Source organism: Lineus longissimus, chromosome 8 (assembly GCF_910592395.1).
Source record: "Lineus longissimus chromosome 8, tnLinLong1.2, whole genome shotgun sequence".
In the NCBI taxonomy this organism is placed as follows: Eukaryota; Metazoa; Nemertea; class Pilidiophora; order Heteronemertea; family Lineidae; genus Lineus; species Lineus longissimus.
The window spans coordinates 3371227-3386924 of NC_088315.1; the positions used below are offsets into that span (position 1 = coordinate 3371227).

At 40.5% G+C, this 15698-nt stretch overlaps 1 protein-coding gene and 1 long non-coding RNA gene across 2 annotated transcripts; both read right to left on the reverse strand.

Moving 5' to 3' along the window:
• Window positions 1-678: 678 nt before the first annotated feature.
• LOC135492922 (uncharacterized) lies at window positions 679-5681 on the reverse strand. The gene is made up of 4 exons (XR_010448164.1): window positions 5535-5681; window positions 2075-2122; window positions 1687-1818; window positions 679-747 (listed from the first exon to the last, which is right to left on the reverse strand). It is a non-coding gene; the product is annotated as an uncharacterized LOC135492922 (long non-coding RNA).
• Window positions 5682-9292: 3611 nt separating this feature from the next.
• LOC135492770 (ruvB-like 2) lies at window positions 9293-15349 on the reverse strand. Its single transcript, XM_064779408.1, has 11 exons — window positions 15312-15349; window positions 14761-14815; window positions 14378-14575; window positions 13867-14063; window positions 13577-13683; window positions 13269-13362; window positions 12870-13088; window positions 12380-12498; window positions 11933-12182; window positions 11520-11634; window positions 9293-10904 (listed from the first exon to the last, which is right to left on the reverse strand). Exons 1-11 carry the CDS (start codon window positions 15318-15320, stop codon window positions 10873-10875), a joined length of 1395 nt encoding a protein of 464 aa, XP_064635478.1. The 5' UTR covers window positions 15321-15349; the 3' UTR covers window positions 9293-10872.
• Window positions 15350-15698: the final 349 nt, after the last annotated feature.

Genomic DNA, 15698 nt, shown 5'->3' on the forward strand with positions numbered 1-15698 from the left:
GATATCACTCAGACCACTATATTGAGAAGTCACAGTGCAGGATTCCACACACTTGGTCTTGGCAAAATGTGACTCGCTCTACCAAAACTAGGCGCTTGTCGCATCTGAACTTGACAGGTTGATACGGACTTGTTGTTCATTTCCCTACTGTAGACCTTTTGTGAAATCTATTACAAACTGATTTGGTCACATTTCACAAAAGGTCTACAATAGGGAAATGAACAACAAGTCCGTATCAACCTGTCAAGTTCAGATGCGACAAGCGCCTAGTTTTGGTAGAGCGGGTCACAAATATTAGACCATCCACCGAAAGTTGGTGTAGTGCATATGATGTGGTGTAGTGTTTGACATATATTACATTTAGAGATAAAGTCAGTTATTACAAGTAATTCAAAGAGTTGAAATCAACTTTATTCGATGACAATGATATTCTCGGGAATGGAAACATTATTGATGTTGTAGATGTTATTGTACGTGGCTCTTTCATTTCATTTCTTGCTGGTGGGAATTAAAGTTACAAAGACTTTAAAGCTCTAAAGTGTTAATTCACATTGATTGTTATTTAGCAAAATATATGTATGCCTTGGGTAAGAAATCTAAGGCCATGTCATCATTATGTAAAATCAACACTTGAAAGACATTAACGAATACGCAGAACAAACACTCAAAGCAAAGCCCATGCACATGAAGAAAAAGCGAGCAAAAATCAAGCTTTACCCATTTCTAACTTGGTTCGTCTCTGCAACACTGCCATGCATAGAAGAAGAGAAATAAAAGCAAAATCAAAATAATACGCCATGCTGTCATAACTAAAGCACAAAACTGATTGTACAACTAGAGGCCTGTTGGCCAGGGAGCTTCGCTACGTCCCCGCTCCAACATGTTCAATCCAGCACCACCAATTTTCTTGGGTTAAGGAATTGAACCCGAGGCGGAGGACCTTGGTTGAGTTACCAAGACACTCGAGGGTGGAGCTAAAATACAGTCCAAACCCGAGCCGACAGGTGAGGGTTTGGACGAAATTTTAGCTCCACCCGAGAGTGTCTTGGTAACTCAACCAAGGTCCGAAGCCGAGGGTTCAATTTCTATTCTAAAATACCTCAAACTTAAAAAGATAGGCCACGAAATAACTTGAATATGTGCGAATTTGGCAAATTCCATCCATCGCCTGCCCGGAGCGCCGGTAGCGCCGTTGTTTACATTATGTTACGGCAGCCCGTATAGGAAGTCCGGATCGGCTCGCTCAAGTGACGCTAAAATCCGCGCAAATGGGCTATTTGGAGCGTTTTTCTCAGCAAATATGTGTAGTGCTCATTAAAAAACTTAGGGTGGTTGATGCTTCCTTGGCTGATTTGTGTTTGAAGCAGTGTTTTGAGAGCCTCAAACTTCTGAAGTGAGCTGTGTGCATGGTTCCACATTTTAGTGCAACCCGAGGGAACTTTGGTAGAGCATCTTGGTTGCGTGTCCAAAACACTCCACTCTCAGAACGAGGCTTATGCATTTTCCATTTAAAAGTTGACTTTATGGTACCAAGGTATTTTAGAATTTAGCACCAAAGTAATACAGTACTTCATTTGTTGGTGTGTCTCTATCATTAAACAGATTCATCACATTCACTCTGCCCACCACAAGTGCACCCTGCATCACCAATCTATATCTCCAAATATCCCGTCCCACAACACCTACATGTTTTTATATCTCTGCTGTCTTTCTCTGATTCGTCGCTCCATCCTTGACATTCGATCCTCCTCAGAGTTGGGCGTGTCAAACCCCGCAGAAAATCGACTTGATGGTGCGGTTTCTCCATTCTGCCCAGCTCTATACATGCAGCGTCATGCAATAAAAACATGCAAACAGTAATGCACATGCAATTTGATAACAATCAATAATGATGAATTGAAGAAGGACAAATGCCTGCAGCCGTTGTGACAACTGGAAATCCTTAGAAAATGCATCCACTGTAACTTTTGCATCTCAAAGAAAAACAAGGTCATTTCAAGATGCAAAATATCGATCATGTAAACATGCAGTCAATATGAAAGAAAAAAATTAAGACGAAATGACAAGAACTTACCGCCTGTATGATTCGTCGTCAGACATGTTTGTTGGTTAATGGAAAGATCTGAAAGAATAAGACAACACAAATGATAAATAAGACAATCCAATAATGGAATCTATCAGAATGAGTTTTCTTGTTGTATATTTGAAGGCACTGGCAAGTGCACACCAATGCCAATGAACATTTGTTTGCTGGAAAAACTAACCTAAAATTGCTATTCTTCAAAGTGCCAATTGAAGGGGAGAGGCAGTCAAGCCCATTCCATACGTGATTTCCTTAACAATTCGTTGTCCACGAACATGATGGACTAGATCACCCGAGACAAACAAATCATGAGTGGTTTATTGATACACGAAGGACAGAAATTTGGTCTTGCTTGTCTACTTGTTCCGTGTGATCGTGTTGGATGATTCCCATTAGAGTTCTCTTTTTTGTCGAAATTGGCCAGGTCACATCTTAATCATAGACATTAAGGCCATAAGGTGCTATTCTATGAAACATATCATTCTAATGGCTCAATAATACACTTATAATGGACATGTTATAAATTAACACAAGGCGATATTGAAAGTTGCATAAAAATCTCAGGCAATATATTGTAGCACATACATGGACATCAGCCTACATACATTGTATATAGCATAATATCAACGAACCATGATAAATCAAGGCCCTGACAAAGACTTCAGGCCTAGGTGCGCCAACATACAATAAAAGCTGCGCTAAACAGAAAGGCTAAGGTGTACAATTCGACAATTGTGGCGTTTACATCATGGCTTGTAATGACCATACAACATTAAGTTTGGACAAGCTAATGGCAGTTACGGTGTTTCACCACCCTGGTGTCTTTGAACTGTAAATCAATTAGGGCCACTCGATAGGCCAACAGCTGGATCTGATTTGTGATTCATGATTTTTTTTCATAAATTTTCGAAATGTGATTTCATACCTCAAGTCAAAGAAACAAGTCTGGGTGACGTCATCATTTTTTGATATAAACTGTAAACAAACATTATTTCAAACTGACCTGGGGCTAAGCTGTCTAAGTTCATATCAGTACACCACAACAAATCGCTGAATAGCATCAAGTATCATAGAAGAAAAGCTCAGAATCTGGGAAATCTTGTTCAAAATAGCATCCAGAAGCTACCCCCAGAGCAAGCAGTACCTTAATAAGGCAACAACACCGTAGCCATGACTAGCACAGTCCAGTTCAATCAAAGTTTGATTTATCTGTGTACAAGTTGCAATGCAATGTACACTGATTCTTGCCAAAGTTATGGTGAATTCAAGTATACCAACTTCTATTTCTGCCACTGTTGGCTCCATCACAACCTGACAGAATCTAAACATGCTTTCATACATGAAATGTACATGTTATTCTCGCATAACTGAAATGGACCAAGGTCTAAATACCAGCAAGGTATATGCTAAGAATGCTAGGCTAGTCTCGAAGACCAGGTAGCACATGAAGGTAGCCAAGAACATATCATTTTATCATTAATTTCATCCTGGTAGACCAAAATCTGTGTACATTATATAAACATGGTGGAAATTTTGCACAAGCAATCTGGGCAAACTTAGGATTATTTGATGAATGATGTACTCACATCCCAGATTCTTACAGGTAGGCCTATAATTTTAAGTGCATGCACATAATTTATTGGCCCTACATACAGACCCCTACATACATGTATGCTATACAGTTACTAACAAACTGTCATCTCTTACATGTAGCTTATTTTTTTCTGAATTTTTGAGTTGTAGATATATTAACTGTTGGCTCCATCACAAATGGCATACACAGATGGTAGCGGTATACACTGTTGGACGAGAAACCTGCCAACAAGTACACAAGTTCACATGGATCTGCCTTTGAACAAAATGAACCCTGGGCTGCTAGAAATAGGTATCAGCTGGCTGCTACACCAGCAAGCTTTCCTGCAAAAACACCACAACCACGCCGCTTGTAAGCTACATTCTAGCCCTTTGCAGTCTGTAGTATGCTGATAGTGTCACCCCTAATGAAAAGGCCAGCAAGACTTGGCTTATAAGAGACTCTCTTTGAGTTTCAACTCTCAATCTTTAGCAGGCAGCTGGCAAGAAGCAGTGGGTATCCTACACTTAACTAGCTCAAGTGGCTAACCAACCACATCCAAAAGGGCTACCAATGGTGCTCAAACCTTTGACCTTCCGTTCAGCAGTATTGAAAGTTGTGAGAAAGTAGAACATGAGCCATGGCATCATCAATTGCACAAAGGCAATGTATGCATTGAGGAACATTGAGGAAGATGGTCTGAGGAAGAGATGACCCAGTCACAGTGGGGGCTTCCAAGAGTAAGGCAAGGTTGCCTTCTATCACCAACTCTGTCCAACATATCTTCAAGAACTTCACAGCAGTGTCACTCGTCAAACTGCAGAAAGCCCTGAAGATCTCAAGCCAAGCACTTTGCAACCAAAGGTTGTCTGATGACAGTGATCTCTGGCATGACCTGCTAAGGACCAGACTGTCACTCATATATCAAAGCTATACAATCACTGCATCATTTGGTATATGATGTCACAGAGCGCTGGCCATCGTTTTTGCAATCAATCATTCAATGGCCACAATTTTGCTGCTGTTCAATGTTGTGGTTGTGGTGGAGGTGACCTCATCTAGGTTGTGTGTGGCGAAATGTTGGGTTAACAGGTTCGGGCAACATCAGGGGTTTATACAGATGGAATACAATGACAATTGTATACAACTGTGATCAGCAGATGACATGGAGAGACATAAAGGCTTGAACTTCATTATTGAAAAGATATGGAAAAGCAACTTGGGGGAAAGCATTGCCTCAGATAAAATGTGTTGCCCAGGATACTACCATTCTATGCCAATGGTGGTTGGACGGCCATATTGGATTTTTAAAATGGCTGCCATATGAGAGGTACACACCTTCAGAACTATTGAGACAGTAAAGCTGTAATTAAGTTACAAAACAAGCAGCTTTAAAAATACACCAAAAAACAAATAGATACCCAATATATCAGAGTGAGGAGACAGGATGGGAAAGAAAGAGCAAAAACAGTATAACAAACTTAATGATGAATGGATGCAGTGGATGGTCACACCTATAATCCAAGTATGAATATCTCTTGTGTTAAATATTCCAACTCCATGAAAGTTCACTAAAAACAAATTAATATTCCTCTGTTTTATCCTGATTGCATTTTAATAAATCCATCTTGTTTATTTCTCATGCACAGATTGCGCTTACCTTAATGGATGGAAGTGGGCACAGCCTGCCAACAGGAATGTAAAAGACGAAGTAAAGCTACTGGCTGCAGGGAGTAATATATACCATGACCGCAAACTTCCATAACCATATATATCAGGATACCTGAGATTCTAACAAACTGCATGAAAACAGAAATATTGGCTGAATCGGAAGATTTTGGAGTTGCGAGATTTAACGAGTGTGTGATAGAGTATTACCTGCACGAATTAGACTCCCTGAAGTTTGGTTTGGTCCACCGATGACGGAGTTGAGACTGGTCCTGCACGAAAAGATCACTCCCAATCCAAGCGAGAAGCGAACGCACCAGCTACTGATAACCTCTGACCTGAGTCATGTGATCAACCTAGTTTTCCCAAAATAGCCCTTCCTCAGGTATATATCCCTGACTATTTTACCTGTACAGTGTTCATGAGAGGGGTCATTTCAAAAATATACAATTAGTGGAACATTAAGTCATTTATATGGCTTATCATAGGGAATTGCTCAGCATATGCCTACAGAATATATGCTTAGTTGCCCTCATGACTACAATTCTTGGTACGGCCTCAGGTCTGGAGACAGCCCCTGAAACCATTGCAGAAGAAGATTGCTGACAGTATAAACCACATTCACCCCCAATGTACGGATTAGCATGCACGTACCTTTGTACAAATATTTCCCCAGCGCTCCTATTTACAATGGCCAATTCGCTCAAGTCTATGTCTATTGGAAGTGTTATTTCTTGGCACAAGCAAAAGCCTCCTCAGGTTTGAACATATCCTTGTACACTACCAAGAATAAGTTGGATTTCAAACTTCTTGTAACGGTGTAGCCTACGAATTGTAACATGGCCTGGGACCAGAATATTTCAGTTGAGCCCTTTGCGTACATGCTCCTATCAGCATCTTGCTGAAGGTTGGAAGGTCATTTGCCCATTCCTGTATGGCAAGCAGAGAAATAATGCCATTTAATGTAATTTTAGTACCAGAGTCGTGAAGACAGTCAACATTTGACCAATAGACCAAATCATTATCAAGATACCTCAAATATTTGGATAATATTGACCAAGAATTTCATGAATGGCTGGGCATAATCAAGTGATACGATGAAAGAAGAAACCTAATAAAACAGTCATATATGACTGATCGTGAAGAGTAAGATGTTTTACAGGTCACAGACGAGCTCCCAATGACACTGACATATCCTATTTTATCATAATATCATACATTTCTATTGTTTCATTTACAATATTATATATCTGTGTAGTGAAAGATCTTCCTAAATTTTAAGACCAGGCACATACGAGAATGTCCCATTTGCAAAACAAGATTGGTCTCCTTGACCTCGGCGGGCACGAGGAGTTAGACTTGTAACCACTGCAGAAACCCAACCCTTCAACATTGACAGTAACTGGCAATAATCCCACTATTCTCTTATATTCCACTAAATTTTCTAGTTGGGAGTGGCATATTTGACACAAATGTAAAATTGGAAAAAAAAATCCTGCATTCCGTAAAAACCTGCAAGTTCTCACCTACCCTTTATTACACAAGACCTCATAATGATATTTACTTACAAATTCAAGAAGTGTATGGCCCTGAAGGCACTATGTTTTAAATAGGCCCTTATAGCTTGCGTGGTATTATTGGTAGGCCTAGTGGAATGATTGAACACATTGAAAAAACAATCCCTAGAAGTTTACCATCCTTTCATGGCTTTGTTAAAAAGTGGACAAAAGCAATGTTGTAAATAAAACAAAACAGCTGTAGCTTCATGTATGAAAAAGGTTGGAGGTCTTTGCCTATGGGCTGCTCAAAGCCAAAGAATATATTCTTGGTTGTTGGCACTTACGTAATAGTTGACAGCATTGTCAGCGTACCTCGCAAAGAAGAGCGTCTGAAAATGTCTCAACATTCTAATGACAAACTGAACTTTACAGTTATATCGGTAGCGCCATCTGCAGATGAACGCATTTAACCCCATCAGTACTGGAAATTTCCTCGCATTGGTTAAGCTTTCTGCCCCAATCCAATCCAAACTGTGTTACCCTGTGAACCGCATCAATTCCTAGGGGGAATGACGTAGGCTACAAGTGACGTGCCCCGATGAGGTAGCTGCCTGCCATACCAGCCACTTATTCCAATGTCTACACTACATCAGTGTATGAACAGATAGCATGTCGCCTACCCACAGTACTTCTTTTCATGTACAACAAGCTAATTGGAGGTAGCAATGCAGAGGTGTGTACAGTGCTATTTAAAGGGTATACATGTAGACCGTAGAAAACTGGGCATGGCAGTTAACTTTGAAAGGCCAAAAAACGTATTAAATCAACAAAGATTTCTGAATGAACTATCGAAACACGTGACAGACATATTATTTCACATCATCAATAACAAAAATAACGCTTACCTGACCGAAATCAAACTTCTGCAGCGTCTTTTCTGACTTCTCAAACTGGTCTCAATTTCTTGAAGAAGTCGAGGGCCGCTGTCACGTGACGAAAATAGCGTCGCGCGATTGGTCAGGTAATTAAAGTTCTCACAACCGGGAATTCCCCAACTTTCGAATTGATCGAGTTGGTCTTGGGCTCGTCGGCTCCGACGTCAGGATGCACCAGATCAGGACATAGGCACAATCATGGCAAACAAACAGAAACAAATACAAAAACGCTCATATTCTGCGAATATGAAGATGAACCACTGGAAAGATTATTTGAATAAAAAAATAATGGCAACAACAAAATAAATAGCTTTTTCAAAAGTAATGAAAAAATTTGAAGTTGGCCTACGCTCTGACATGCGGGAGGTGGACGGTACCGGATTAATAATTCCCATGGCCTTATGGTGAGGAACGAGGCCGGTCCACTGCGTCCGGAGTGTAGTCTTGGCTGGGGTGTTGATCTGGCAGTCCTTCTCAGGTGCTTGTCATTTAACAGTTTGAGTAGTGGAAGGGTCATTTTTTCCGACACGACTGTTTGTTAGAGTCCTTAGTGAAAGAAAAACTAATTACACAGCATTTTTATGCAGTGCTATATTGATAAAAGGAAGGTGTTTGTGACACGGGGACCATCTAGTTCCCATTCCAAGCTTTTTTAATGCAATTCGGCATTACAGTTGAGACGATGTCTTACATCAGTAAAGTCTTCATAACAATCGCCAAATGCCTCCTCGCGGTACTCCCGATCAAAGGCATCAGTTGCTCATTTTCTTAGCTGGTCCATTGAAAGCCTACCTTTGTCATTGTGACTTTGTCTTTGTGAAGTGTCAACAATAATGTCTGCTAGTTGTGACATTGTCTTAGATGATCAAGTGCACTACCAGTTCAAAACTTGCCATCAAATGAAACCAACCGTATCAGTATCAGATGTAAAGTGATGACAGTGGGTCTCACAGTAGGCTCATTTATACTAATGCATCTCCTTGGAGATGTTATACAGTCCAGTTGTACACATTCCTTCCTGGTAGTTGTGACATTTTCCTGGATGGAGTGTATTCAGAGGGCGTCTTCCTTGATCAGTTCAAGCACAACCTATCCAAGGACACCTTTGTGGAGGAGTCCGGATACAAATGAGGACATGAGACCTAAATTCCTACTAGAATAGTGGCTGCTAAGGCAGGTTCTGCAGGTTCAGATCAGGTCTTCAACCTCAAGTTAGTGTGAAAAGTTCACTATCAGCAACAATCAGGTAACTGGGATACTGAGGACAGGTCAAGGGAATACCTTGCAGGTAGGATGGTTACTGTAAACCGTGAAAACATCATTCCATAATTTCATAAACACCTTTTACGAATGGTGGCTTCCTTAATGATGAACAAGTTCCGTGTTAAGCATTGGGCGTTTATCTTGTACATGTAAGCTTTAAGCTTTTAATGAACCCATATCACAGAACTTTTACATTTCACGGCTCACAGTTTCATATACACCAGCTTAACAATTTGAAGCAACTAAAATGGGAGTGATAAAAAAGACACTATCTAGAATTTAGAATTTATTACAAAAAGAAACACAACTTTCAAGACGAGATTAGAAATACAATATTCAGGTACCAGGTTTACAGCTGATTACATGCAAGTGGTTCAGACAGAATTTGACAAACCTTCTGTCTGTGATGATTCTCAATGAAATTACTTAATAGGAAAACATTGTGCCTATTCAAGACGCAGAATTTTATATTAACATCAAAGCTCTGGCCAATTTGGCTCTCCACTTGCACAAAAATTTAAGACAATGTTCCTCTGGTGGATGTTAACATGTGAGGGAAAGATAAATCATTCACACTGCAAAGGATGAGTACAACCAGATACACAACGATTTTAACCCCCTCTGCCTATTACATACAGGTAGAATATAACGCCATACAAATTCCTACTGACATGATGATCTCACAAGGTAGCTTATGTCTATTTATAAACGAACAGCCGGAACTGCATCTACAGAACAAATCCAGTTTCTTTCAAAAACCACTGCTACCTTTTTTACAGAAATGTCCAGCAGTGATGGGAAAAGAAGAGTCATTGATACTGGGTGGGGTGATGTACATGTAAAGAAATGAACTCATCAATCCTTTAAACAACCAGGCAAAATGTACAACAATAGTCTTACCAAACTGGTTTTCTAGTTGCAAAATGGTACAGGTCAGCATTTTGAAACCCAGTTTGCCATCAGATGTCAAATTTTTTCCGAAAAACTATAGGAAATTGTACACCCACACATTGCTTTACCTGTAGTTCACCATCAAAGTGGGTGAGTCATTTCTCGCAGGATCTGCACCCTAGAACAGGTTGCCTAAGGCAAAAAAGTGTTTAAAAGAGACACGAGTCCAAGTAACGCCCAAAGACTAATAATAGTTTTAGCTAAGTTAAGTTTTTCGTGGCATCAATGAATATTGAGATGGTCCCTCAGTTCCAACAAGTGTGCTTCTCTCCAACGATGTGTCGGCAGATAGCAGCTTCCAGTAACACCACGTCACGACCTTAGGCCTTCCTATAAATGTGCATCAGGTATCAGAGAACTTATACTCCGTTACAATAGTTGGGCAAATCGTGAATCAACTGCAAAAGTTCAGAACTCAGAAAAGACAATACTATCATTTGAATAATCCCCCCCACAACAATGACCAGGCATTGTGCAGTAGACATATATCATTAATATCACAATCTCTATTCCTAATTTTTCTCAAATAACTGAAGGACACATTCATTCAGAGGAATTATTTATCTGGGTGTACTACAAATGCATCCTATATTCACTTGCACGGTCAATACCAACAGGTATAGACTAGGCTATGTAAGCCTACCCTAATAAATGTATATGTAGATCATTGTACCATAATATCTTCATGATGGAAAAGACCAATCACCAAATGCACCAGATAATGAATTCCTGAACAAAGTCTAGGGTACATGTACATTTCACCAAGGTGAACCAGAATAGCTACAGCTATAGACTGCGTCAGATTGGTATGCGAGTAATCAGGCACTCCCCAGTCGTATCATGTGTCATCCGCAGTAAACCTGGCTACCTGAGAACTGGTCTGATGGTGAGGTGGGCTCTTCAGGAGGTTTCCATCTGATCAGTGTCGACACCTGGAGAGATATGAAAGAACTAACTTTAGCACTGGGAGTTTTATTTGAACATGGTCCCATGAAAGACCTATTCCTTCTGGTTTACAATGACTCTGGCCTATGAACATTACACGGTCATTAACACCTTCAGCACCGAACCACGTAGATCTACGTGGCCCAAATCCCCCCCCCCCCTTAGAGCTGGTTATCGGAGCCACATGGGACTACATGAAAGAACTACGCCATCGCCATCTTCAGGACAAGGTAGGAACTGAAACGGTCTCTTCAGTTCCGACCGTGTCCTGAAGATGGCGATGGCGTAGTTCAGAACTTTAAATGACTGCTTGAAAGAACTACGCTATCGCCATCTTCAGGGCAAGGTGCCAAACGATCTTTTCAGTTACTACCTTGCCCTGAAGATGGCGTTGGCGTAGTTCTTTCATGAAGTCCACGAGACTCCGATAACCAGCTCAAAGGGGGAGGGGGATTTGGGTCACGTAGATCTACGTGGTTCGGCGCTGAAGGTGTCAACAAAAAGAATTTCAAAAATACTTGCATCCAGAAATGATTTTTGTATAAAAGCTTTCAAAAGAGCGGTATCCTTGTCTGATTTGATTTATCAAAAAGTCAACTCACCAACTTCGTTGAACATGAACTCCTGTTGATATTCTTTTAAGAACTGCGCTGATCTTGACTCGTCGAGGAACATGTCGTAAACCTTCTTAATGTCACCCATTTCAACCTCAGTACCCTAAAATAAATTGATTCATCTTAGGAACTAATTTCCAGAACTTCTGCTGTGTTTGCCGTGGCAATTCATTTTTTAGCCAGGAAGAGGAAGGGGTCCATCATACATGTAAGTTACAGTATACCGATCCTTCTTATTTGGGGTGTAGAATAGCCATCGAAAAACCTCTTGCTTTACCTCTAATTCAAAGATGGACGAGGCAATCAAAATGAAATGCCTTGCCCAAGGTCACAGAGTTGGTTATTGTACCAACCAGGTTTGAAATATTTGAAAAAGTTTGTGTCAAGCGAACACAACTTACTTTTCGTTTCCGGCTGACAAGATTGGCGGCTGTGATGAGCTGTATCGCATAACGTAATGATGCTTCCATTCCTATCCGCGTCAGAATTGCCAAAGCTTCGTCCGACATCTCAACATCTTCCTCCTCACAGCGGATTTTTAAAATTTCTTTGATTTCTTTTTTGTCATATGGCGAAGTTGAGATGATAAGCAGACGATCTAGGAGATCTATTGGAATACCGTGAGGACTCTGGTAGTTTGTGCCTCGAATTCTGAAAACAAGGCAAGGCAGTGCTATACATCATCAAAGTTACACATAGTTGTCAGAAGTAGCAGGCAGAGCAAATCTCCTTACACTACATTTCATAACCCTCTACTGTGGACATGACCTGACACTCAAGTAGGTTTTAGTCTATGTTTTTTCACAGCAGTTTACGAATTTACCCTAGCACAATATTGAAGACATTACCTCGTGATTCCTCTATTTGTTGCAATGACCAGCACTGGAGCCATGTCACTTTCCAAGGCTCGGTTCAGGAACGAGAAACATTCAATGTCTAACATGTGCACTTCATCAATGAATAACACCTATAACAGAAATACATATAACAAGGTCTGTTAAAACATACATGATTATTATTCTATATCTCCCAGAAGATGGTGTGCGAGAGGTACAACAGAGCTTTAAATTTACAACGTAGTTGCTGTTTTTCACTCCTCTTATCAATTGATGCCCCTACCCTTGTTGACTGCAACATCCATATCCAACTGCCCCTCATTTTGAGGTGATTTTTTTACTTGCTCCCAATACTTTACAGCGTTGAGACCCACGCTTGTTGTCCCATTACTGGTGAGCAGGAGTCACAGATTCACAGACGGTGTCACTCTTTGAATCAGCCAGAGTACCAAGATTCTACAATGTAGCACCAATAATTTCCTGATAATATCAATATACTTACCCCAGGAACAATCTCTGCCTTGCCTTCCTCTCTCCACTCTGCTACCTTTGCATTGATTTGTTCTCGGACCTCTCCCTTAATTTCTCCCGTATCTCCAGAGAAAAGTGCCAGGAATCCCTGTGTCCTACTATTGATCACGTCAATCTCATGCAGGCTGACCGTGTGCACCACCTCCTTCCTCTTCTGGAGTTCACCCTCTGGGCACTGGACAAACCGTGTCTGGAAAATAAAACAAAGATTCAGAAAGGCAGACACAAGTCAAAATGTATGTTACTTTTTCTGGTGACTTGGGCACAAAACATTCTGTTTCTCTTATGGCCAATGTCATGTCTCTTAAAGATTTCCTAAAACATTAGAATTACCTAAACACTAACAAATAATTCCAAGTATTGCACCTACCTGTGCGCCCATGGCATCATAATCCCGTGCTCGTGTGAAAGACCGACCAAGGCGTGTGATTTTCCCAGTGGCCTTGTCTATTGTGATTATATCGCTGAAATATAAAACACGAGTGATTGTTTCTTTTCAGATCTAACCAGAATCAGGACAGCACTGTTATAAAAGAGTTGATGGTTCACGACACCCACTAACATTGAACTACTATATATAATTCTGTTGGAGTTTTGTTTATTGAAAACAAGACATCCAGTATAAAGGAGACAATTAAATAGTCAATCAACCTAAGAACAGCAATATTATTCGCTTACCCAGCCTGCACCTTCTCTTTTGTGAGAGATTCTATCATCTTCTGTCCTAAGTCGTAAATGGTCTCCATTTCAGTGGTTTTGAGAGTTAGTTTTCCAACTTTAGCACCCTGGAATAACAAACATGTACAAATGTCAGGTGAAATCAGATGATCCAAAGCAAAATCTTCAGAAAAACAACAATGTGAATACCAGTATTTTCTCCCCTGCAAGAATGGGAAGGTCTTTTTCTTCAAAATCTAAAAACAGGCCACCATCTTACAAAATCATGCACAGACAGAAATGCTACTCACTGTTCCAGTTGCAGGTCTGTCGATCTGGATATCAACGACTTCCCCCTCAATAATCTCTGTCTCCTCTTTGATCCTCACTCCAATACTCTTCCTGAATGCCTGCGTCAATGCCTCTGTCTTGCTCATCTCTAATGAGAAGATCTCACTGCCCGCCATGCTTGTAAATGGTGTGTCTGTACCCAAGGCTTGGGCCATACCTGCAAAATAATGTATTTTAAAGTGATCTTTCAACTTGGTGAAATGTATTCTATCAATTATATGCACTGCTGTAATTCATGTTTGTTTTCAGAACAGGTCAAAGCTGGCCCATTTATAGGGACCTCTCTGTTAGTGTTAGTGTTGTATTAATAGAAACCCATCATAAAGAGAGACACTTAACTGATAACATTCACTGAATTTAAGGACAGAACAAACTAAACTAGCCACATTAAAATTGTTCAAATGTTGAATTATTCACCATCCAAGTGAATCAATGTCACAATGCAGTTAGTTTATATAAACATGTACCTACCCATAGCAATGGCTGTTTTGCCAGATCCAGGCTGTCCAGCAATAAGTATTGCACGTCCAGCAATCTTTCCCTCTTTGATCATCTCGAGTATGATACCAGCAGCTCTCCTAGCCGACACCTGGCCCACCATGCCCTGGGATACTTGTCTCGCTTCCAATGCATCATCAAGACCTAACCCGCGGATGTGAGAATGGGCACCTGGAGAAAAGAAAAGACTTTTAGCGAGAAGTTATGAATGAATTTCAACACCAGCTGACATTGCTGGGCAAGTGGTAAATCCGACCTGATAATGATGAGAAACAGAGTACAGTATGAGTATGAGTAAGGACTCAAAATTTATAGACCTGACTGACAATCAACATTGCTATTGAAATTGGAATTACCTATTCTCTCAATCCGGGTGACTTCCCGTACTTCTTGAACTTGCTGTGTTGAAGGCTGCATCAAAGAAAAACATATTACTAGATTGGCCCCTGCCCCCTGTGACTCAGTAAACAATAATAATACACTTCATAAATTGGAGCCTCCAAAGTAAAACTGAGTGTGGGTTTTGGAGGAGCTGGGGGTTCTCCCCTTCGAGAAGACAAAACGTGGATGACACCAAAACAGCTGCTAGAATAAAATCTAAAATGTAAAAAGTTCTCAAGTATCTGATGTACACAATAACACTGACATGTACATACTTGTATATACATGCACGCATGCTGTGCACACTGTAGTGTAATGCCAATGGTCTGGAAAATGCCGGTAGTTTGACAGCGTGCACCATACAGAAGTAAGTTACCAAGACAAATGACACTTGTCACATAGATACTTAAACGATCACTAACTACCGATAAATCATTCGGACCTTGTCAGAACAGATAAATGGCGTAAATCGAGGTTTTATAACATAAAATCAACAAAACTTCGGGGAAAAAATCGAAATTCTTACCGCTGCCATTTTGGAATTTTCTCGAAAGCGAGGTCGTTGTTTGCGTCCTCAGTTATAAACTTTTGACTCCATGGTTACCGGAGCTAAAAGTGGCCTCTTGCTCCATATCATTTATATCAACTTCATCACATATTGAGCGCACAATATAAAGTCAGATTACTCTTACTCGATTCAATTCATTAACTTGCCCCACTGATTGTTTTGGAAGCTGTTTGTTCGCTAATAAAGACCAAGCTCCTCCAGTGAACTTACACAACTGTTTGACATGGTGAAACCGAGACTGAATTATTCACATTGTGTTCAACCGTGTTCATTTCGCAGTAAATTCATTAGCTGCCAATGTATGCCTTGGAGTGGGCAGAATGGCACTGTTTAAACAAGAAGTCT